Genomic DNA, 23,092 nt, shown 5'->3' on the forward strand with positions numbered 1-23,092 from the left:
AACGTGCTGGAAACGTAGGGCGACCGCGTACGGCAACCACAGAGGGCAACGCGCAGCTAGTGCAGCAGGTGATCTGACAGCGGCCTCGGGTTTCCGTTCGCCGTGTTGGAGCTGCGGTCCAAATGACGCCAACGTCCACGTATCGTCTCATGCGCCAGAGTTTACACCTCTATCCATACAAAATTCAAATGCGGCAACCCCTCTGCGCCGCTACCATTGCTGCACGAGAGACATTCGCTAACGATATAGTGCACAGGATTGATGACGGCGATATGCATGTGGGCAGCATTTGGTTTACTGACGAAGTTTATTTTTACCTGGACGGCTTCGTTAATAAACAGAACTGGCGCATAGGGGGAACCGAAAAGCCCCATGTTGCAGTCCCATCGTCCTTGCATCCTCAAAAAAGACTGGTCTGGGCCGCCATTTCTTCCAAAGGAATCATTGGCCCATTTTTCAGATCCGAAACGATTACTGCATCACATTCTTCGTGAATTTGTGGCGGTACAAACTGCCTTAGACGACACTGCGAACACCTCGTGGTTTATGCAAGATGGTGCCCGGCCACATCGCACGGCCGACGTCTTTAATTTCCTGAATGAATATTTCGATGATCGTGTGATTGCTTTGGGCTATCCGAAACATACAGGAGGCGGCGTGGATTGGCCTCCCTATTCGCCAGACATGAACCCCTGTGACTTCTTTCTGTGGGGACACTTGAAAGACCAGGTATACCGCCAGAATCCAGAAACAATTGAACAGCTGAAGCAGTACATCTCATCTGCATGTGAAGCCATTCCGCCAGACACGTTGTCAAAGGTTTCGGGTAATTTCATTCAGAGACTACGCCATATTATTGCTACGCATGGTGGATATGTGGAAAATATCGTACTATAGAGTTTCCCAGACCGCAGCGCCATATGTTGTTGAAAATTGTAACTACTGTAATTTCGAAAGTTTGTCTGCCTGAAAATGTACTGTTGTCCCAAGCATATTGCAACAAACGGTGTATTTCTATCGCTGCTCGTTTAGTTTTTATTGCCGTTTCAAATATACCGGTCATTTTTGAAACACCCTGTATTAAAGAATCCAATACATCATACACTCTTCTTAGACTACAACATCAAAAAATCGACATTATTTACGTTCAACGCGACAGCCTTAAGCCACCTTGCCGGTAGGTCCTTTATACCGGCATGATACCACTCTACTGGTCGACGTCAGAGACACCGTATTGTGACTTCAGTAACTTCCCCATCATTTACGTACAGCTTCCCGCGAAGTGCATCCTTCATTGAACCAAAGAGAATTGAAGGTGAGAGATCCAGGCTGCGGGTTTCATGAGGAAGGATAGTCCAATGAGATTTTGTGAGGTCCTCTCAGGTTCACAGACATGTTTGAGGCAGTACGTTGTAATGGAGAAGGCGAAGATCGTTAGCATTGTAGCGGCAATGAGCACAGTGAATTGAAACACTGCAGCAGTCACAGACCTGACAGGTTTTGCGCGACCTTATTGCGATGGTGACAGTATAATACCTTTCACTACAACGGCTACAAACATCTGATCACTGCCCTCGTTCTGTGCACCTCCAACATAGAGGCATGTCGGGTGGCCCATACATTCAAAACTCAGATGCGCTTGGCGTATCAGAAGTCATATACTGAGCAAGGCCTGGACAGTTTCCTCGTACTCTATAGGTGCACCCGCATCTCCAGATTCAGTCCAGACAAAATTCTACACAGGTGGTGGCATCATGCCCTGTTACACATCCTGCATCCCTTGCAGTGTACCCTATCTATGAACCAGAGCAGTCGTCTGTGCATTTTTCTCCGGCTGGAGCCCGGGATGGACACAAGGGTTCTTCACTGGGCGTAAGGAGTACCAGTTGTTTGTCGTTGCAACCACCCACCTGTCAGCAAAGTCACCTCTGGCAGGACGGACACTCACAATCTGAGCCTCCACCCCCACGTCTGCCACCGACTTCCTGGCGTGACTCCAGGGTCACCACCAGCTGTGTTCCTCAACCCGCACGCCCTGTGCCGAAGTACTGCTTTCGCCCCAGTGATCTATGATGTCCGAACCCATCGATATGGGACCACTCCCTCTTTTCCAGACTTCTTTCGCCCCTGCCGTACCGGAGCAGACGTGTTGGGTGTCCCAGAGGCTGGTTCCATAGGCGTGGTGTGCTGCAACCCTGAACCACCCAACTCACTGCGTCAACCCTCAACGTCAATGGCCCTACATATCGATTTCAAGGGAAGATACTTTGTACTCTCGCTAGTGCCGGATATCGATAACAGCTCTGGGGCCCCGCATCTTGTGCACGGTGTGTCATGCGGGCTGTACCACTTACAGCCATGAGGGCCTAATAAGCAGTGGTGAGCTCAATCATGTATATACACTGCACGAGGACCTATCACGCTTATCCGCTATTCAGATACCGAACATGCTTTGGGGAATAACTTTCTGCCTATCGTTCTTGGGAGTTATTCAGTGTTCAGCTCACGAGGCATTTGGTTTTCTTTATGAATTACGCTTTCGTATTGGTATCAGATTTAGAACAGTGCATTATCGTGTTGAGAGAGGAACTCATCGGTGAAAGGACGACTTTATGGCTGGGCGACCGATTGGGGACTCTGTTCTAGTGTATACAGCCCTCAAATTACGCTGAAGATTGTTGACAAGCATCCAAAATACGTACATGATACCATCCATAACACGATGAATCTGTTGGACTGCGTGCCTGAGATATGGCCCCCTTCACCTTAAAACTTATCTAGGGCGATCATCAGATGTCACACAAATCCTACAGTAGTTGGTGAAGGGAATCTGACGGTACTGACCCACTCCAGTCGTTCCCTTGTCAACCCGTTTCCTGTAACGGTTACCAGAGGTCTAACTGATGCTTTGGAAACGATTGCGTACTGACCGGGTAGCTAAATCCTTGGAATTGCGTCAGGAAATTGCAGGGTACAGTTTTGTTTGCATTTTCCTCAGGTACCTACGAGTCATCAGTTATTGCTGTTCAGAGCCAGTGACAGTTATGAGGCTCCTGTATTTCACGATAGCGGGTGCATCTTCGAATAATTTCGCTCTGGTGTATGCACACTGCATAATCCCAGATTGAAATTCCTGGCAGGCTGAATATCAGAAATAATATAGGACTGCTTCTACCTAAACTGCATGGGTTGCTGTCCGTAGCAATACCCTCGGGTAACAGCAGTACTCCAAAAGAAGTTTCTGATCAAAAATGTACAAACTGTGCAAGTCAGGAGGGTGCTGCAAAATATCTTATAGCAGTTAATCGCTGGACGTTTATTCTGCATCGTTTTCTCAAGGGAAATGTTTGATTTCCTGCGCTGTACAGGATACTTATCACGAATCGGGAAAATCATGCTGCACGGCGAGTGTTCAGCGAGCGATCAGCAAGCTAGTTGGCACGCTGAAGTAAAGATCGCTATCTTTACTGTTAACAGCGGCAGTTTCCCGCGCTACAGGGACGCCGGCTTCCCACACGCACGCCACACGCATTCTTCTCGCCGAGGCACCAGCGCGTGTCGCCCTGGTCGGATTCCGGAATCGATCGCAGGATCAGTCGACTGCCCGGCTGGTCGATGTGTGGGCGCTCTGGCGACGCGCCGCTTTATGGGTCGACAATAAAATTTGCAACGCCCGCTCTGAAGCTGGTCGTCTGGGCGCCGACTTTACTCCGCTCCCTAAATCCACGCAGGTTGCGCCATAAGGTAGAGCCAGTTCCTCAGCCGGAGGTGACCTCAATCTCCGGCGATTTAGTTCGGCACTAAATCAGACTCTTACTGCAGGTTATACTTCTGTTTTTCTTTCGTATTTATTTACGTTTGTCGCATTGATTCTGAAAGTAGATATCCCCGCTCACGCCCCCCTCCTCACACATACACCCAGATCGGGGCAGGGACCGAAGAGTCTTTTCTTTACGATACTTCTTGTTACTTCTCAGAGCTTATCTCGTTCTCCAAGGACTTTCTGGAATACAATGAACTTAAGGAAAACTGTTTCGTTACTGTAGTGAAGGTAGGATGTCCGCTTGTGGGTCGACATGTAACACTCAATTCTAACATTTTATTCTGCTTAAAAATAGTTCAAATGGCTCTGAGCACTATGGGACTTAACATCTGTGGTCATCAGTCCCCTAGAACTTAGAACTACTTAAACCCAACTAACCTAAGGACATCACACACATCCATGCCCGAGGCAGGATTCGAACCTGCGACCGTAGCAGTCGCGCGATTCCGGACTCAGCTGCTGGAACTGCTAGACCACCGCGGCCGGCTATTCTGCTTAATATCTAGGCTATTGCATATCTGTTTTCCCTAATATTATGATTTTCTTTTAGTAAATGGATTGATCAGTTGCTCCCCAAATTTCCAAATATTTCGAATACATAGTACACTGTTTCATTTGGATCACTTAATCTCCAGATTACCCAACGCTAATGGTTAGTTACGACGTTCGATATGCCTACAGATGAAGAAAGTACGAGATACTCGGTCTATCAAGCACCACAAATATAAAAACAAAGCATTTAATGAGGACGGGGCTATACATAGAATTTAAAAATATATATCACATATTGCAGCACATAAGCTGGATACGTGACCGGTTCACCAAATATGTCGATGCTGTTCCGTCTGTAGAAAGCAATTAATTAGAGAGCATTACCGTGTATATCTCTGTATGATTACTAACAATTTCCCCTTCACTGTGGCCAGCAGCATCAATAGCAAGGACGAACGGCTGGCTTGACTGATGCCCACCTTTTCCTGTCACTCTTTATTTCATAGGCGCATCATCCTCGGACTCAATATCGAGGTTACACGAGGGAGCAGTTACTCGTTCTGTCAATATACGAGTATTTGTGAGTTTTAACTCCTTTCGTCTTCCCCAGAATTCGAACGCTTCACGATACATATACACTTCAGCAGCAACTGTCGCATATTTGTAAAGGATTCAAATGGCTCTGAGCACTATGGGACTTAACTTCTAAGATCATCAGTCCCCTAGAACTTAGAACTACTTAAACCTAATTAACCTAAGTAAGTTATACACATCCATGCCTGAGGCGGGATTCGAACCTGCGACCGTATCGGTCTCGCGGTTCCAGACTGAAGCGCCTAGAGCAACTCTGCCACTCCGGCCGGTGTGGTAAAGAGCATTTCGAACATTACTATCGTTTCTCTATTTCTTCGTTCGAATATGGTGCATATGAAAAATGACTTTCGAAATGTCCCGCATGTGTTACAGTTTCTCGGATGTCGTCAGCATGATGATTTTGTGAGCGGTGCATGATATGAGTGTGTTACTTAAATCAGCCGTGAATATGTCTACTAGGAATTACAGTAGTATGCCTCTCATGCAGCATAATACATAGCTCTATTGTAAAGTTCATTAAACTAACTTAGCAGATTTTGCTTGTGCATGATCCCTCATAGCCACTAAACGATCGCATGATAAAAAGCGCTTCACAGCTCTTGATGTCATGTGTTTATGTACCTGTTAAAAAACCCACATCGACAGAAAAATACTTCAGACTCGATGGAAAGAGATGTTATTGACGTATCTCTTTCAGAGGTGAAGGTATACCTTCCAGCGAATTACAGTCTGACGTCTACCTGGCCTACAATTGTTTTTTATGTGATTAATCCGCTGCAAATCGACATACACGATCACTATAATAGCCGTGAATGCTTCCTTTGACTGTAAATCAATCGTACTAGCAAACTAATACGTCCTCCTGCTTGTTTATGCGCAACATACTACAATTGCTTATGTAGCAGGTAACTGACGGTCCCCTAAGTAGCAGTCGTCTGCAGGTCTTCATGAATTTCCCTAGGATTTTCCGCAGTAGCTTGTTCTCTCTTTTAAACAGCACTATCCGTGGTCTGCCTCATGCAGTATCCTGCGTTATCCACGACTCCATTTGCACAGACCGTGTACTAGAATGACCTTGTGTCATTCCTTTAGATTGCTCCTGCAGTTTTTTTAAAACCTGACAAACTTTTGGAGTTGAGAAGGACATACAGATATGTTTAGTAGCGATTTTTCACATCAGGTATAAAGCATGTCCCATATTCAATATGGTCATATTCTGTTCAGCAATGCAGAACTGTATCTACCAAAGAGATTTGGTGATACCACAGAAATAGCACAGAATCACTCGAGTACGTAATTGTCTGTGGCCTTCCTTATGTCAAGGACGAATACGTGAGATGAGTTCCACAAAGTTGTTGTCTGCAGAATCAATCTTGATTCGCACGAGCGCAGAAAAATACAGCAACTTTCTGAGATTAGATACCATTTAGCAATAAAAGTGAATGCACGGTTAAACAGAATAGCATGCTACTTTTACGTAAATATGTAACACAACGTCAGATACAACAGTAGGTGGCTGTTTTTGGAAAAGTGAAAGCCGTATCACCCGTGCAACACCGTCAAGGTTTGCAGTGTTTGTTGTATGTTACCCGGAAGTTTCAGTAGTTCCACCACCTAGATCAGTATCTGTTTCGAAGCGTTTATCCCGCCCTAGTAGTCCAATGTAGTCATGATTTGCCATATTTTGTTTCCATTTCTTTAAACTTCAGGGGCGGGTTGTCCTTCTGTTGCCATATTTGTGAGTCAGCTGAAGGTGTGGAAGTCATGCCTGCCATCAATCTGTGAATCGCGTACGCTTTGTTCTGTGTGTTACCGTGTTTTATCTTTCGTGTAGCGTATTTCCTGAACAGAGGTTAGGGACCGTAGCAACACTTTTGTAAAAGAGTGTGAAAAGTCGCCTAAAATCGAACTCAGGCTGGGCGGCGAAATAGGTCAACGGTTTTTTTTTAATTCTTAAAACCACTTTTGCATGAGGACACAGCATATCTACCCGAAAATGAGAAAACATTGTTAGATCGAATATAATTTTAAAACTGGACAGCCACAGCTAAAATAGTTACACATGATTGCTTGACACATCATACAGTGACCAGTTTTTAAAAATACTCGTGTTAAAACTCTTAAAATGAAACCGAATGAAATGCCCAATGCCCCGCTGTAAACCCACACAATCGGTATCGCAACGTTTTGGTTGCAACTTCTGGTCCAAATATAAACGCTATGTAATAGGCTACAGAACGCTGCAGAGTAGCAATTGGCGTGGCTAGGTATCGATTTCAGCACTCTTCCACTGACAAAAAACCATCGTACACTGTTCAAAAGATCATCGGCAAAGATGAAAGTCACATCTCTGTTAAGCCGCGAACTGCACACATGCCGATTAAAGAATGCTCTTGTACACCTATGTCGAGCAAAAAAATGCCCTCCATAGGTGTTATTCAGGGAAGTACAGGGCCCTGTAGTGACAAAAGCCAACAAGCTCATGTGTACTTGCCACAAACGAGTGACCCGTGTGTTGTCAAAGCGTGAGATGCGGCTGCCGTCTCAGTACCCATTTCGTAGCTTAACACAGGCCGACGAGACAGTATTTTAATCGGAATGTTTACAGTTCGCGACGTAACACAAACATGACTTTTGTGAGTGACGATGGTCTTTTTATTATTTGAGGATGGTTTTTTTATCAATTGTGGAATGCTGAAATCTTTACCTAGTTACGCTAGCTCTTACACTGCGGGATTCAGTAAATTTTGACATACCATTTATATTTTCACCATAAGATACAACTCAAAAGTTACAAAAAAAGGTCGTGTGTGTTTATAAGTGATCTGAACACATACAGCTACAGCGGACAATGGCACTTTTCATTCAGTTCCATTTTAATAGTTTTAACATCTGCAGTGTAATTAGCAGTCTTCGAAAGGGAGGTAAGAAGGAAATGACAAGTATTTTGGACAGGTCAGGAAAACTGCTGGTGAATCCTGTGGATGCCTTGGGCAGATGGAGGGAATATTTTGAAGAGTTGCTCAATGTAGGTGAAAATGCGATCAGTAATGTTTCAGATTTCGAGGTAGAATGGGATAGGAATTATGATGGAAATAGGATCACATCTGAGGAAGTGGAAAAAATGGTCAATAGATTGCAGTGCAATAAAGCGGCTGGGGTGGATGAAATTAAGTCGGAACTCATCAAATACAGTGGAATGTCAGGTCCTAAATGGCTACACAGGATAATTGAAATGGCCTGGGAGTCGGGACAGGTGCCATCAGACTGGACAAAAGCAGTAATCACACCAATCTTTAAACACGGAAACAGAAAAGATTGTAACAACTACAGAGGTGTCTCTTTAATCAGCGTTGTGGGTAAAATCTTCGCAGGTATTGTTGAAAGGAAAGTGCGAGTATTACTTGAGGACCAATTGGATGAAAATCAGTGTGGGTTTAGGCCTCTTAGAGGCTGTCAGGACCAGATCTTTAGCTTTCGGCAAATAATGGAGAAGTGTTATGAGTGGAACAGGGAATTGTATCTATGCTTTATAGATCTAGAAAAGGCATATGACCGGGTTCCTAGGAGGAAGTTATTGTCTGTTCTACAAGATTATGGAATAGGAGGCAAACTTTTGCAAGCAATTAAAGGTCTTTACATGGATAGTCAGGCAGCAGTTAGAGTTGACGGTAAATTGAGTTCATGGTTCAGAGTAGTTTCAGGGGTAAGACAAGGCTGCAACCTGTCTCCACTGTTGTTCATATTATTTATGGATCATATGTTGAAAACAATAGACTGGCTGGGTGAGATTAAGATATGTGAAGACAAAATAAGCAGTCTTGCATATGCGAATGACTTAGTTGTGATGGCAGATTCGATTGAAAGTTTACAAAGTAATATTTCAGAGCTAGATCAGAAATGTAAAGACTATGGTATGAAGATTAGCATCTCAAAAACGAAAGTAATGTCAGTGGGAAAGAAATATAAACGGATTGAGTGCCAAATAGGAGGAACAAAGTTAGAACAGGTGGACGGTTTCAAGTACTTAGGATGCATATTCTCACAGGATGGCAACATAGTGAAAGAACTGGAAGCGAGGTGTAGCAAAGCTAATGCAGTGAGCGCTCAGCTACGATCTACTCTCTTCTGCAAGAAGGAAGTCAGTACCAAGACTAAGTTATCTGTGCACCGTTCAATCTTTCGACCAACTTTGTTGTATAGGAGCGAAAGCTGGGTGGATTCAGGTACCTTATCAACAAGGTTGAGGTTACGGATATGAAAGTAGCTAGGATGATTGCAGGTACTAGTAGATGGGAACAATAGCAGGAGGGTGTCCACAATGAGGAAATCAAAGAAAAACTGGGAATGAGCTCTATAGATGTAGCAGTCAGGGCGAACAGGCTTAGATGGTGGGGTCATGTTACACGCATGGGAGAAGCAAGGTTACCGAAGAGACTCATGGATTCAGCAGTAGAGGGTAGGAGGAGTCGGGGCAGACCGAGGAGAAGGTACCTGGATTCGGTTAAGAATGATTTTGAAGTAATAGGTTTAACATCAGAAGACGCACCAATGTTAGCACTGAATAGGGGACCATGGAGGAACTGTATAAGGGGGGCTATTCTCCAGACTGAACGCTGAAAGGCATAATCAGTCTTAAATGATGATGATGATGATGATGATAAAATCTGTATCTTTAAAAACTGTTCACTGTGTGAAGTCTCAAGCAATCATGTATTGGCTTATGGTACTCGAAATATGGGCTAAGAACTAGGAAGGAGACACGAAGTCAGAAACACAGGTAGTACTGATGCCCTTCCCGACAGAAGGTAGTGCCAATGGAACGTGACACCTTACGTCACTGTAACGGAACAAATGTACGGGAACACTGGGACGCTGTGCTATCTACATTTACGAAAAGGAAGAGCTGAACCAAGAGCTCTTGTTCTCACCCTCATTTACCGAGACAGAGAAATTCATATAATTATAATTCAATGCCGAATCCGTTACCACATTAACACAGTTGTAGAAACGCTAAGTAAGTTAGCAATTGGTAAAGGAAAGGATACGATATAATCGCTGACAACTCGATAGAATATCCAACGAACACCATCTGCTTCAAGTAATGTTTGCAAACATGTCAACAGCCAGCGATGAATTTTGGTGGAAAGTGTCCCCTTTGCTTATCTTTCTGTGGCTTACGTCGTGCTCTTTTCGCTTTGGGTGTAGACATGTTTGCAAATTATTTCGTATCTTAGTGTACTGCTTTCGCTAATAATTTTATGCCTAACCCTTTCACTGTCCTGAAGATGATCATTACACACTTAAACTACTCATCAAATACAATTACAAACCTCTTGTGGCCAAAGACTAGAAAAAACCACTACAATATGAGATACTACTCCTGTTCCAACAGTTAGTCATGTAGGTTATTTAGCTGAAATATAAGGTACAGGTAGCTGCCTTTGGGTAAATCCCGGTGTTTGGAGAGCTTATGGTTAAGTGACATTGTTGATACAGATAATCGTAAATATTTACACAGGATTGAAGAATTGTGGGGAAAACTTTCCATATCATATCTGCCGGTATATTAAGAAAAATAAGTATAAGCTACCTATCGTAAATTATGTAAAGCTGTCGTTAAAAGCATCGATGGTTAATTCTGTTAACGACGCTCGGAGTTTCTGGATTTGTGATGGCGCAGCGACGTGACACTGCGAGAGTGAGAAATGCTAATTACAGAGAGTTTTGAGACATTGTCCTGTTTCCAGTGTGCTCCCAGAGAGATAAAATGTATTAAATCAAAGATATAGTGCATCAGACATCCTACCCCCTAAAGTTTGTAGCTTACATCGTTGTATGACCGATCAATTTAAGAAGAGGAAAGAAATATTTGGCGTACCTTTGAACTTTATTTGATTAAATGTACTAGTGATCATCCGCAGTTCTTCTGTAGGATTCTCCCTTATCTGCAACAGATAAAAATAAATAGAACACACAAGTTACTTCTATCAAAACTTCGCATCATGACGTGTTGTGTAATAAATTTTCCTTTTTGTTTACAAATATTTTACTTTACTCCTAGTGCTATAAATGTTCTAAGGAGTTAACGTGCCAGCAATATGTTTCTTAAGCGTACCGGAAACGACGGCTTCTTGAATAACACTAATGAATGCTCGCTAATCTTGATGGCAAGCAGGGGCTTGAGGTTTCGAGCATACTGCACTGGGATAATTTGTAACACGAAGCGTTTGGATATTAGCGTCCGTTTCTAAAGTGGTACCGCTTATATGTGTTTCCTCTTTAGTGTCATTCGTGCACATAAAACGTACGTCTCTACATGAAGGGGATCAGGGTATTAAGGTGTGTCACGGAACATAAATATATTACATATTCTTTCTGCGCTAATAAATACGTTGCGTATGGAAAATTACTTTAACGCACGGAGATTATTTTTAAAGGATCCGCTTCTAAGATAAAGATTTATGTTTCAGAGAATCAATCCACATAGGTATGTACACTTACTGTTACATAAATGTTTATGTTGGTTCGGTGGATGACCATTGTCGTCGCTTTTTTAAATTACTCCAACAGCGGGAGCATCCGAAGTATTTAAAATCACCACTTACAAATTTTGTATTCCTGTACTGCAATCATGTTCTATTGCGTTGTAGCACTGGTCGCAATAGTAAATTTTCTGGGATCGATTACCGGTCCAGTCATACATTACTTTTCCTGCTTATGCATTCCAGTAAGGTACGTTCGTGGTCTAAAATTCCACTATCAGAGGATTGAAACAATTGAAACGGAATCTACAGTCGCCAATTGTGATGTCGGTTATTACGAAACGGATGTAGTGACTACAGATCTTTACAGAAACTGTTTCGTCCAATCAGTTCTAAATAAATAACTGCATGATATAATAACTCTAGTGTTAACTCTGTAATCTCTTGAAAAAATAAGGTGAAATAGGGCCACAGTGATATTGACGCTCTTTAATGGAAACATCAGCGTTTCTGCTTGGTGACATATTTAAGCTAAACCGACAATCGAGTCTGGAACACTGACTTCTGTAAAGTGCAGATTGGTGTTATAGGAAATTAAAAAAGTTAATTTGACTGTCGAGCATATTCTCCATACATTCCTACATTAATTACAATGTTACCATACCACAATTCATCAGTTATCGGCATTAGTTTATATTTTATGCCATTTTACGTGCAAAAGGAATTTGTTTAAGCTTGAATCTTTGAGATCGATAGTTGGATATCGTCCGATAGCTGCGTTGAATGCGTGTTAAAGGCGAAATTGAATTACGGGATTTGGTAAGGAATCATGATTACCGTTTTAATCTGTCAGGAAAGGTTATTTTAAGCGATAAAATGCTGTAGAGTGGAATAATTTATTACAAATCGTACCATGCAAATTAAATGTCCGGAGCACGTCCTAGAACGTATGTAACCACATAAGACGATACTCAGGTAATTCTCCTGGTTCATATTTAGTGCAAAGGGTCGACATACGGCAATTTGCATATTTCTGAATTATATTCCGTTGTGTAAGTAGCTTTTGAGGGAAAATCTCGACATCTCTATGTCGTGATAATTGTTGATCTGTAAATGTGCTTACATTATACGTCATGAATATTCTAATGTTCACCTGATGTTTGAAGTGATGGTGACTGACTTCCCACTACTGCGGCGCATGATGCTTATATGTAAGGGCTTTAACAGCAACCATCCAACGCTTGTATAAGAAACAAGATAGTGTTGAGATACAGGATGTCCCTACTGATTTATTTATCATCGTCTTTAACGAAGAGATTGTTCCTCTCTATGTTCAAAGATATTAATATCTTTGGCTACTAGGTTGTAGAAAACCTTCCTTAACCTTTGATACTGGCTGGACGTCACCTGCAACATGATAGAGATTCCCACGATGCCCTGCGATTTGTGCTGCGCCTCGGACATGTTCTTGTAGAGGTCCACGTTGAAGCCGTACAACTGGATCTGGAAGGAAAACAGGAAACTGGGTGATACCTTCCCAAACGAAATATACGAGTGTTTTACTGACCACTAAACAGTAACACAGAATTATATATATATATGATATGTCAACGGGTGCTCAGTGAAGTGTGGTGCTCTCAAGATGATGCTCCCTGCAGTGTATTAACTATTTACGAAGGTCACTCCAAAGGAAATGCACACTATTTTTTTTAAAAATACTGTTTTTATTGTGCATATGTGAAAGTTTTACAGTGTGTAGATACATACTTTCCGCTTGTTTTAAAACTTAGTTCAACCTGTTCCCGTGAGTGGCGCCGTCACAGCATGTCTTCATGATGGCTGCTACACTTGACGTTCGTCAGAAGCAACGTGCTGTCATAGAATTCCTGTGCTTTGAAAACGAGACTGTGGGAAACACCCACAAGTGGTTGAAAAGGTGTATGGATATGCTGCTGTCGATCGCAGTACAGTTTGTCGGTGGGCAAGCAGATTACGTAATGAAAGCGGGCACGGCAATGTTGAGGATTGTCCTCGCAGCGGCAGGCCTCGTACTGCACACACACCAGACAATGTGCAGAGAGTTAACAAATTGGTGACTGCTGACAGACGCATCACAGTGAACGAATTGTCACGCTACGATGTGATAGGGGAAGGAAGTGTTTGCTGAATACTGAAAGTGTTGGCGTTAAAAAAGGTTTTTGCCATGTGGGTTCCCAGGATGTTGACGGTGGCTCACAAAGGAACAAGGAAAACGGTATACAGCGAACTTTTGGAACAGATCGAGAATGGTGGAGATGAATTTCTTGGAAGAATTGTGACAGGTGATGAAACATGGCTCCATCATTTTTCACCAGAGACGAAGAGGCAATCAATGGAGTGGTATCATGCAAATTCACCCAAGAAAAAATAATTCAAAACCACACCTTCTGCTGGAAGGGTTATGGCTACGGTGTTTTTCAACTCCGAAGGACTCTTGCTTGTGGAAATCATGCCAAGTGGAACCACCATAAATTCTTATGCATATGTGACGACACTAAAGAAACTTCAAGCTCGACTGAGTCGTGTTCGACCACATCGGCAAAAGCTGTTGCACGACAAAGCACGGCCACATGTCAGTCAAAAAACCATGGAAGCGATCACAACACTCGGACGGACCACACTGAAACACGCGCCTTACAGTCCTAACCTGGCTCCATGTGACTATCATCTCTTTGGGAAACTGAAAGACTCTCGTCGTGGAACAAGGTGTGAAGATGATGACTCCCTCGTGTACGCTGCCAAACAGTGGCTCCAACAGGTTGGTCCAGAATTTTACCGTGCGGGTATACAGGCGCTGGTTCCTAGATGACGTAAGGCAGTTGAGAGGGATGGAAATTATGTGGAGAAATGAAAATATTGTTCCCAAAGGATGTATCTAGACATTTTAACTCTTTCAAACATGTAGAATAAAAGATGGATTTTAAAAAAAAAGTGTGCATTTCTTTTGGAGTGACCCTCGTACATAATGACCCGTGGTCTAAGGACTCGGCACGGTAGCTCATCGTGTTCGTTCAGAGGGCTGGCTTCCGTCTGTAATTAAAAATAAAGAAGAACTGAGTGAAATAGTCAAAGACGAACTTGAACAGGTATCACGTGACGTCAACCTAGAACAAATACAGAGAAGAATGACGAATAAAATGAAGGAAAAATCGGTAGAGTCTTTGACTACTAATCAAGAACGTCCTGGGACCCGGGTCAGAACCTAAAAATTGCTTAAATTTTGAATAAAAATTAGTAGCAGCGGTGGCAGAAGACTCTGGTGTAAGAAGTCACACTTGTTCTGCCAAAGACCTCGTCGTACAAGACGAGGAGTGGATGGAGGTTCAGGACACACTCTTGCCTTTGCAGTGGGAAACTGCTGCTAAGAGGCGTCAGATTCAGCAATGATCAACGATATTAGGATGCAAAAGGCAATCGAAACCGTTGCAATAGAGGCGTATAATGCGTAGCCACGTGCCAAGTGTCACGACGGCATCTTCTTTGACCAAGGTTATCACTAGTCCCCCATTTAGAACGCCGGGAGGGGCTGCCAATGGTGAGGTGACCCTAGGGAGTGTATTGAATTGCCTAAGAAAGAGCAACGCTCTACGAGTCGTGGCGTGAGGTGTCAGGCGTTTTAACATGGTAGGGAAGCTAGAAACACTAATGCCCAATCTCTATATAGTAATTGTCACTGAAGTGAAATGAAAAAAAAAGGCATGCATCTGGTGAGACGAGTATGGGTTAATATCAGCAGCAGCAGATAAGGCATAACGGGAGCAGGATTCTTCATTAATAGGAAAGTAGTGCAGAGAGTGAGTTACTGTCAATAGTTCAATGACAGAGCTGTTTTCATCAGCCTCGACAGCAAATCATCACCGACAAAAATAGTTCAGGTATACATGACGACGTCGCAAGCAGATGCTGAAGAAACACAGAAATTATATGAGTATATAGAACGGGTAATTCAGTACATAAAGGTAGATGAAAATCTAATAGTCATGGGAAACTAATGCGATTGCAGGGGAAGGAATAGAAGAAAGGATTACGTTGACTATGGGCTCCGTGGTAGGAATGAGAGAGAAAAAAGACTAATTGAGTTCTGCCATAAACTGTAGCTAGTAATTGGAATAAAATCTTTAGAAAGGGAAGTCACAAAATTTGGAAAGGAAAACCAAAGGAACAAGTAACGCATTAATAAGAACAAACACTTCAGGGCAATTGAAAACAACAGAAATAAAAGTGAAGTAGGAATGAAGTAAATGAGAAGTGCAGGGAAGTTAAGGAGAAAAGGCAGCATCGAAGATGTAAAGAAATCGAAAATGACTGTTGCAAGAGCACACTCAGCAATTAGAAATGTCGAAACAACCTTCGGTGAAATTAAAAGCAATGATGGTAAAATAAAGTGTGCAATTGGAGCTATACTGTTACATATAGCGAGAGAATGGATAGCTGAAAATAGTACATTGAAGAACTCTGTTAGGAGTAGAACTGGTCTGATGACGTGATAGAATTAGACACAGGAGTCGATGTGGAAGATTTCGGGGATCCAGTATTAGAACAAGAATGTACAACAGCTTTGAAAGACCGAAAATCAAAAGAAGTGGAAGAGAGCAAGGAGGACATCAAAGCAGACTAGCACTGACAAAAAGGGCATTCCTAGCCAAGAGAAGTGTACTAGTACCAAACATAGGCGTTAATTTCAGAAAGTAATTTCTGAGATTTACGTTTGTCGCACAGCACTATATGCTAACGGAAGATGGACTGTGTGAAAACCGAAGAAAAAGAGACTCCATTCATTTGGTATGTCGAGCTACACAAGACTGTTGAACATGGGGTGGACTGATAAGAAATGAGGAGGTCCTTGGCAAGATCGGAAAGGAAAGGAATGTATCGAAAACACTGACAAGAAAAAGGGACCGGATGATTGGATTTCTATTACGTCAGAGAATAACCTGTATGATACCACAAGAATATGTAAAAGGCAAAAAAAATTACCACGTATTTTGCAGATGGTACTGTGAGATGAAAATGCTGGCGCAGCAGCATTCGCCCAAGGAAACCACAAATAATTTTTTGACAATGGGGTCCTTTTCTCTATTTCAAATTCTGTCTCAGATTTAACGTGTAGGCCTATAACATACTGAGATGCGTCCGTCCGAGGGATCCTCAACACACGCTATGATTCGCAGATACTGTAGTTTTAAAAGCTCATTGTACCTGACGATGAAATGCAAAACTGGATGCTGGTAGCAATAACACATATTTTCAGAGCAACTGACGGTGGTTCAACATGATTTTCTACAAAGATCTGTTAATAGCGTGGCACCAGCTACCGAGAATATTTCAAGTGCAATATACCCTATTTACATTCTCTGCTGGTTTTAAATAATACAACTAATGTTCTTTGGCCTCCAAACCTCGTTTATATGTTAAATCCACAACTACACAGCGAACTTTCAAAGTGGGCTGAACAAATATCGTTTCAACTTAGTATAGTCTTCCAATGTAGGGTAAAAAAATTTCAGATTACATGTCATAAAAGGCTCTCAATGTACTCAATGTAAAGCTGTTAAGAAAATTATGTACTATAAATATTTTTGTCGCCATCAAATTCCGTGCCACCCCCCACACTACCATTCCACCTTCTTCCACGTAAAACTGTTAGTAAATATTTGACAGATTTGAAAAATGTCATATTACCGCCTTGATCTGCTCGTAAAATACTTTATTTGTACAAACAGGGTCAATCGTCTAACCATAATGAGGTTCATAAAAGTACTCACAGAGTCACGTTAGGAGAAGAAATAAAATCATTACACTCAGATGATAAAGCAATGAATATTACTCTATTATCACATAGTAATATAAATTACTTCGACAACCGATAAAAATTGTGTCAGGAAGTGTACTGAGTCATGTTCAAATACGATAACAGTTCATTATTCATGGTTTTATCATCCACCGATAATGATTTTCTTTTTCACCTAATATGATGCTGTGAATGCTTTTATGAACCTGAAGATGGTCAGACGACTTAAACTGGTTGTGTACATAAAATATTTTACCAGCAGATCAAGGTGGTAACACGAAGTTTTTTAAAATATATAGGAGCTGCGGAGCATCACCACCTGACAATATTAATAAATAATTTTTACGAAGTTGAGAGTGCTTCTTTCTCAATCTGTCAATCCATCTGCAGCATCTCATGCTGTGTGCAGCTCTGCCGAACGACTAGTGCAGCTCTTGGAGCGAGCAATCGATAAATTACCCACCCAGATTTGTCGGTGCGCGGCTCATTCCAGGAACTCCGCTTGCGTTAATGCAATTTGCTGCTCTCTAATGGATAGCACATCTGCAAACTGATTCTTTTAAAGGGGTAGGCACAGTGCCTAACAATTCACGTTGGAGTCGAACTGGTATAATGAAAGCAACTACTAACTAACACGTATCGATATCGCACGTGATGCTCAGTATCTATAATTAACGCATTTATAAATCAATCTACCTAGTCCCTCCTCACATCGCGTGCTGAGAGTTGTCTGGCAATTTGCGTCCCACATAGCGCTTCAAAATATCATATAGGATTGTGGTACAGAAGATGAAAGGCATTTTAATCTATGGAAAGCGTTGTGAATCACGATGGGTGTAAGTCTTTTAGAGTCATTGGAGAGTCTTTTTAATGAGACGATAATGGTGTGTGTCTGTGTGCCCAACAACGAATTCAAAGGTTTCTAAGGGAAGTGAACTTTCACCTCCATGTGGAAAGCAGGCTTCATTAGTTGTAGAAGGAGGTAAGTTTCAGCAGAGACTCAGCCTTGTTAGGTAGCCTAAGCTGGCTAGGAAAAATTGAGAAGAAGATGATAATGCATATTAGATTTAGATTAGATTAGATTTACTTTCATTCCAATTGACCCGTAGTGAGGAGGTCCTCCAGGATGTGGAACATGTCAGAAAAACAACAATACATGACAAATATTTACAACTAAAACAAATAAGCTAATGTACCATTCAACAGGTCCCAAGTGGAATGATCGTCATTTTTTAATGAACACTAAGAGTCATTTTGCAAATACTAATGCACTGAATTTAAAATAAAAAAGTTTTTTATTTATTTATAAGGTAATAAACATGTAATACAACTACTGTAATACTTATTTACAATAAACACATTACTGCACTGAAATGGTGCAGAAGTTAGATTATACTTACACACACACACACACACAGAAATTTTCAGTGAACACATTACTGCACTGAAATTGTGCAGAAGTTATGTTGTAATTATACACAAATCAGTTGGTTTTACTAAGAAATTCATCAATGGAGTAGAAGGAGTTGGCCACCAATAAATCCTTTAGGCTTCTCTTAAACTGAATTTCATTGGTTGTAAGCTTTTTATGGCTGCTGGCAAGTTATTGAAAATGTGTGTTCCTGAATAATGCACACCTTTTTTGTACAAGACTAAGTGACTTTAAATCCTTGTGAAAATTATTCTTATTTCTAGTATTGATTCCATGAAATGAGCTGTTGGTTTGAAAAAGTGATATATTTTTAATGACAAATTTCATTAAGGAATAAATATATTGGGAGGCTGTAGTTAGTATCCCTAGTTCCCTAAACAGGCTTCTGCAGGATGTTCTTGAGTTCACACCACATATAATTCTTACTGCACGTTTTTGTGCCCGGAAAACTTTATCTTGGCTTGATGAATTACCCAAAAAAATAATCCCATATGACATTATGGAATGAAAGTAGGCATAGTATGCCAGCTTTTTCATTTTTATATCCCCTATGTCTGACAAAATTCGCATTGCAAACAGAGATTTGTTAAGACGCTTCAGCAGTTCTGTGGTGTTCTCCTCCCAGTTGAATTTATTATCAAGCTGTAATCCCAAGAATTTAATACTGTCCACTTCTTCTATCTTCTTGTCATCGTATGTTAGACATATACTCTTGGGACACCCCTTACAAGTTCTGAACTGCATGTAGTGTGTTTTTTCAAAGTTTAGTGACAAAGAATTGGCTAAAAACCAGTGATTAATGTCCACAAATATTTTATTGGCTGATCTTTCTAAGACTATACTTGATTTGCTATTTATTGCAATGTTTGTATCATCGGCAAACAAAACAAACTTGGCATCTGGTAATGTTACTGATGAAAGGTCATTGATATACACAAGAATATTGAAAGCAAACATGGGCGCGGTATAGCCCCGCAGTTGTATGAAACATTAGATAGGGAGCGCCAGTTCACCAGCATTTTCAAACCAGTTGGTGGTCTCAATAAAGTGCCACCGGACTCGTGGTATTTATGTAAGGATATTTCTAAAACAAATCAGATAATTATAGTGAGAGGGGCTGAGAATAGCCTGCGCTTAAGATATAGACTGTGAGTTGGACAGGATTGCTACTCAAACTCAGATCACTAATGTTCACCTCGTGCAGCTCTTCCGGCATGACCTTCAACCCCACCTTCACAATGCTGTGAGGCAAATTGATAAGAGACTCGTGAAAGTGCTGATGATTGGTGTCATGGCACACATTATTGTGGTCAGCTGAGAATATCCATAGATCGGCCTACTCTGCGCAGCGTACACGTAAGGACTGAGAAATGATGGTTGACGAAGATTATAAAGGACAGTACAACGGGAAAGGCCAATCAAAGTGTGCATTGACTGATTGAATCAAAATATTGCATGAGTTAAGGGTAAAGCGGTAGAACTGGTAACAGATCTTGACTAGCACGCTAACATTTTAAATGATTACTACGAAAGGACTTCGTCGTAGAGGAGAGATATGGCTATTGATGTAATGAATATTGACTGATCCAAAAGAGTTGACATATCAATACATAGCAATGTCCATTTCAGTACAGACCTCTCTAGATCCACCAGTTCAGATTACAGAATTTTTCTTTCCATACTAGAGACCTTTAGAGAAAAGAGAACCACTTGTAGGAATATCAAGAGCTCAGATGGAAACCCAGTTCTAAGAAAAGAAGGGAAAGCAGAAAGGTGGAAGGAGTATGTAGAGGGTCTATACAACGGCGAGGTACTTGAGGGCGATATTATGAAAATGGAAGAGGATGTAGATGAAGAAGAAATGGGAGATATGAAACTGCGTGAAGAGTTTGACAGAGCACTGAAAGACCTAACTCGAAACAAGGCCCCGGGAGTAGACAACATTCCATTAGAACTACTGACAGCCTTGGGAGATGGCTCAAATGGCTCTGAGCACTATGCGACTTAACTTCTGAGGTCATCAGTCACCTAGAACGTAGAACTAAGTAAACCTAACTAACCCAAGGACATCACGCACATCCATGCCCGAGGCAGGATTCGAACCTGCGACCGTAGCGGTCACCCGGTTCCGGAATGTAGCGCCAAGAAACGCACGGCCACTCTGGCCGGCAGCCTTGGGAGAGCCAGTCGTGACATAACTCTACCATCAGTTGAGCAAAATGTATGAAACAGGCGAAATACCCTCAGACTTCAAGAAGAATATAATTATTCCAATCCCAAAGAAAATAGGTGTTGATAGATGTGAAAATTACCAAACTATCAGTTTAAAAAGTCACGGCTGCAAAATACTAACTCGAATTCTTTACAGATGTGTGGAAAAACTGATACAAGCAGACCTTGGGGTAGGTCAGTTTGGATTCCGTAGAAATATTGGAACACGTGAGGCAATACTGACCCTAAACCTTATCTTAGAAGCTAGATTAAAAAAAGGCAAACCTACGTTTCTAGCATTTGTAGACATAGAGAGAGCTTTTGACGATATTGACTGGAACACACTCTTTCAAATTCTGAAGGTGGCAGGGGTAAAATACAGGGATTGAAAGGCTACTTACAATTTGTACAGAAAGCAGATGCCAGTTATAAGAGTCGAGGGACATGAAAGGGAAGCAGTGGTTTTGAAAGGAGTGAGGGAGGGTTGTAGTCTCTTCCCGATGTTATTCAAATCTGTATATTGAACAAGCAATAAAGGAAACAAAAGAAAAATTCGGAGTAGGTATTATAATCCATGAAGAAGAAATACAAACTTTAAGGTTCGCCGATGACATCGTAATTCTGTCAGAGACAGCAAAGGACTTGGAAGAGCAGTTGAACGGAATGGACAGTGTCTTGAAAGGAGGATATAAGATGAACATCAACAAAAGCAAAATGAGGATAATGTAATGTAGTCGAATTAAGTCGGGTGATGCTGTGAGAATTAGAATAGTAAATGAGACACTTAAAGTAGTAAAGGAGTTTCGCTATTTGGGGAGCGAAATAACTGATGATGGTCGAAGTAGAGAAGATATAAAACGTAGACTGGCAATGGCAAGGAAAGCGTTTCTGAAGAAGAAAACTTTGTTAACGTCGAGTATGGATTTAAATGTTAGGAAGTCATTTCTGAAAGTATTTGTATGGAGTGTAGCCATGTATGGAAGTGAAACATGGACGATTAATAGTTCGGACAAGAAGAGAATAGAAGCTTTCGAAATGTGGTGCTACAGAAGAATGCTGAAGATTAGATGGGTAGATCCCATAACTAATGAAGAGGTATTGAATATAATTGGGGAGAAGAGGAGTTTGTGGCACAACCTGACTAGAAGAAGAGATCGGTTGGTAGGACATGTTCTGAGGCATCATGGGATCACCAATTTAGTATTGGAAGGCAGCGTGGAGGGTAAAAATCGTAGAGGGAGACCAAGAGATGAATACACTAAGCAGATTCAGAAGGATGTAGGCTGCAGTACGTACTGGGAGATGAAGCAGCTTGCACAGGATAGAGTAGCATGGAGAGCTGCATCAAACCAGTCTCAGGATTGAAGACCACAACAACAACAACAACAACTAGATCCTGTGCTAGACTCGTTTCTTAAGAAGGATATGAAGTTGAATTTGTGAGAATATTTCAATATAGATTTTCTGATTCGCTGGAGAATCTTACAGCCTAGCACAGAGTGTATACTATACTTTCTAACTAGAATTAAGGGAACTACGACCACGATCATAGACGACATCTTGATAAGTTGATCTCTAGTTTAACGGCACAGTGTTAGAAAAATTAGTAATTGCCCGTCATATCATGATGCACTTACAGCAATACTTGAAGGAATTAAAGTAGAGGCATGCCCCAACGCCATGAACAAACGATTGAGATATATGAGTCCACTGGCAAAGCGGATATTTATAGACACTCTCAAACAGTAATTCTTCTAAGAAGTCTAGAATACAGACAACTTGAACAATACACGTAATGCTATACTTCAACACTTTATCACTTTCTAAACTACTTGTTTCACAGTAAAAAGATTGCAGGAAGACATACGCTACTAATTAGCAACCGATCAATAACCAATGGCATTGGAATATCAGTTAGGAGGAAAGGAGAGCCGTATCATAATATGAATAGTTTGGAACGTGAACTGGAGCCAGAGTCCAGCAACAGAATTCCACTACAGGCAGTACTTCAAAGACCTGAAGGTCACCATCAACAGGCTGAAACAATGCATTATACCATGAGAACAGAACTCTCTAAGAAATTATAACAATAATTACAACTGTGAAAAGGGGATCAGGGTATAATAAAGTTGCTCAACATATTACACCTCTCTTACGTAAGAATGAAATTGTAGTTGTTCACAAGAGTTGTAAAAAGTATTTAATTACCACTTCTTGGCAAAGGG

At 41.6% G+C, this 23,092-nt stretch overlaps 1 protein-coding gene across 1 annotated transcript in view; it reads right to left on the reverse strand.

Annotated features, from left to right (window-relative positions):
- The window catches only part of LOC126095128 (carbonic anhydrase-related protein 10-like), a 460,639-nt gene that overhangs the window by 82,852 nt on the left and 354,695 nt on the right, over nt 1-23,092 (reverse strand). The window contains exons 6-7 of the mRNA XM_049909836.1: nt 12,802-12,897; nt 10,791-10,857 (exon numbers count right to left, since the gene is read on the reverse strand). Of these exons, the coding sequence (XP_049765793.1) occupies nt 10,791-10,857; nt 12,802-12,897 (163 nt within the window). The remainder of the gene's footprint in view (nt 1-10,790; nt 10,858-12,801; nt 12,898-23,092) is intronic.

Source organism: Schistocerca cancellata, chromosome 8 (assembly GCF_023864275.1).
Source record: "Schistocerca cancellata isolate TAMUIC-IGC-003103 chromosome 8, iqSchCanc2.1, whole genome shotgun sequence".
NCBI lineage: Eukaryota > Metazoa > Arthropoda > Insecta > Orthoptera > Acrididae > Schistocerca > Schistocerca cancellata.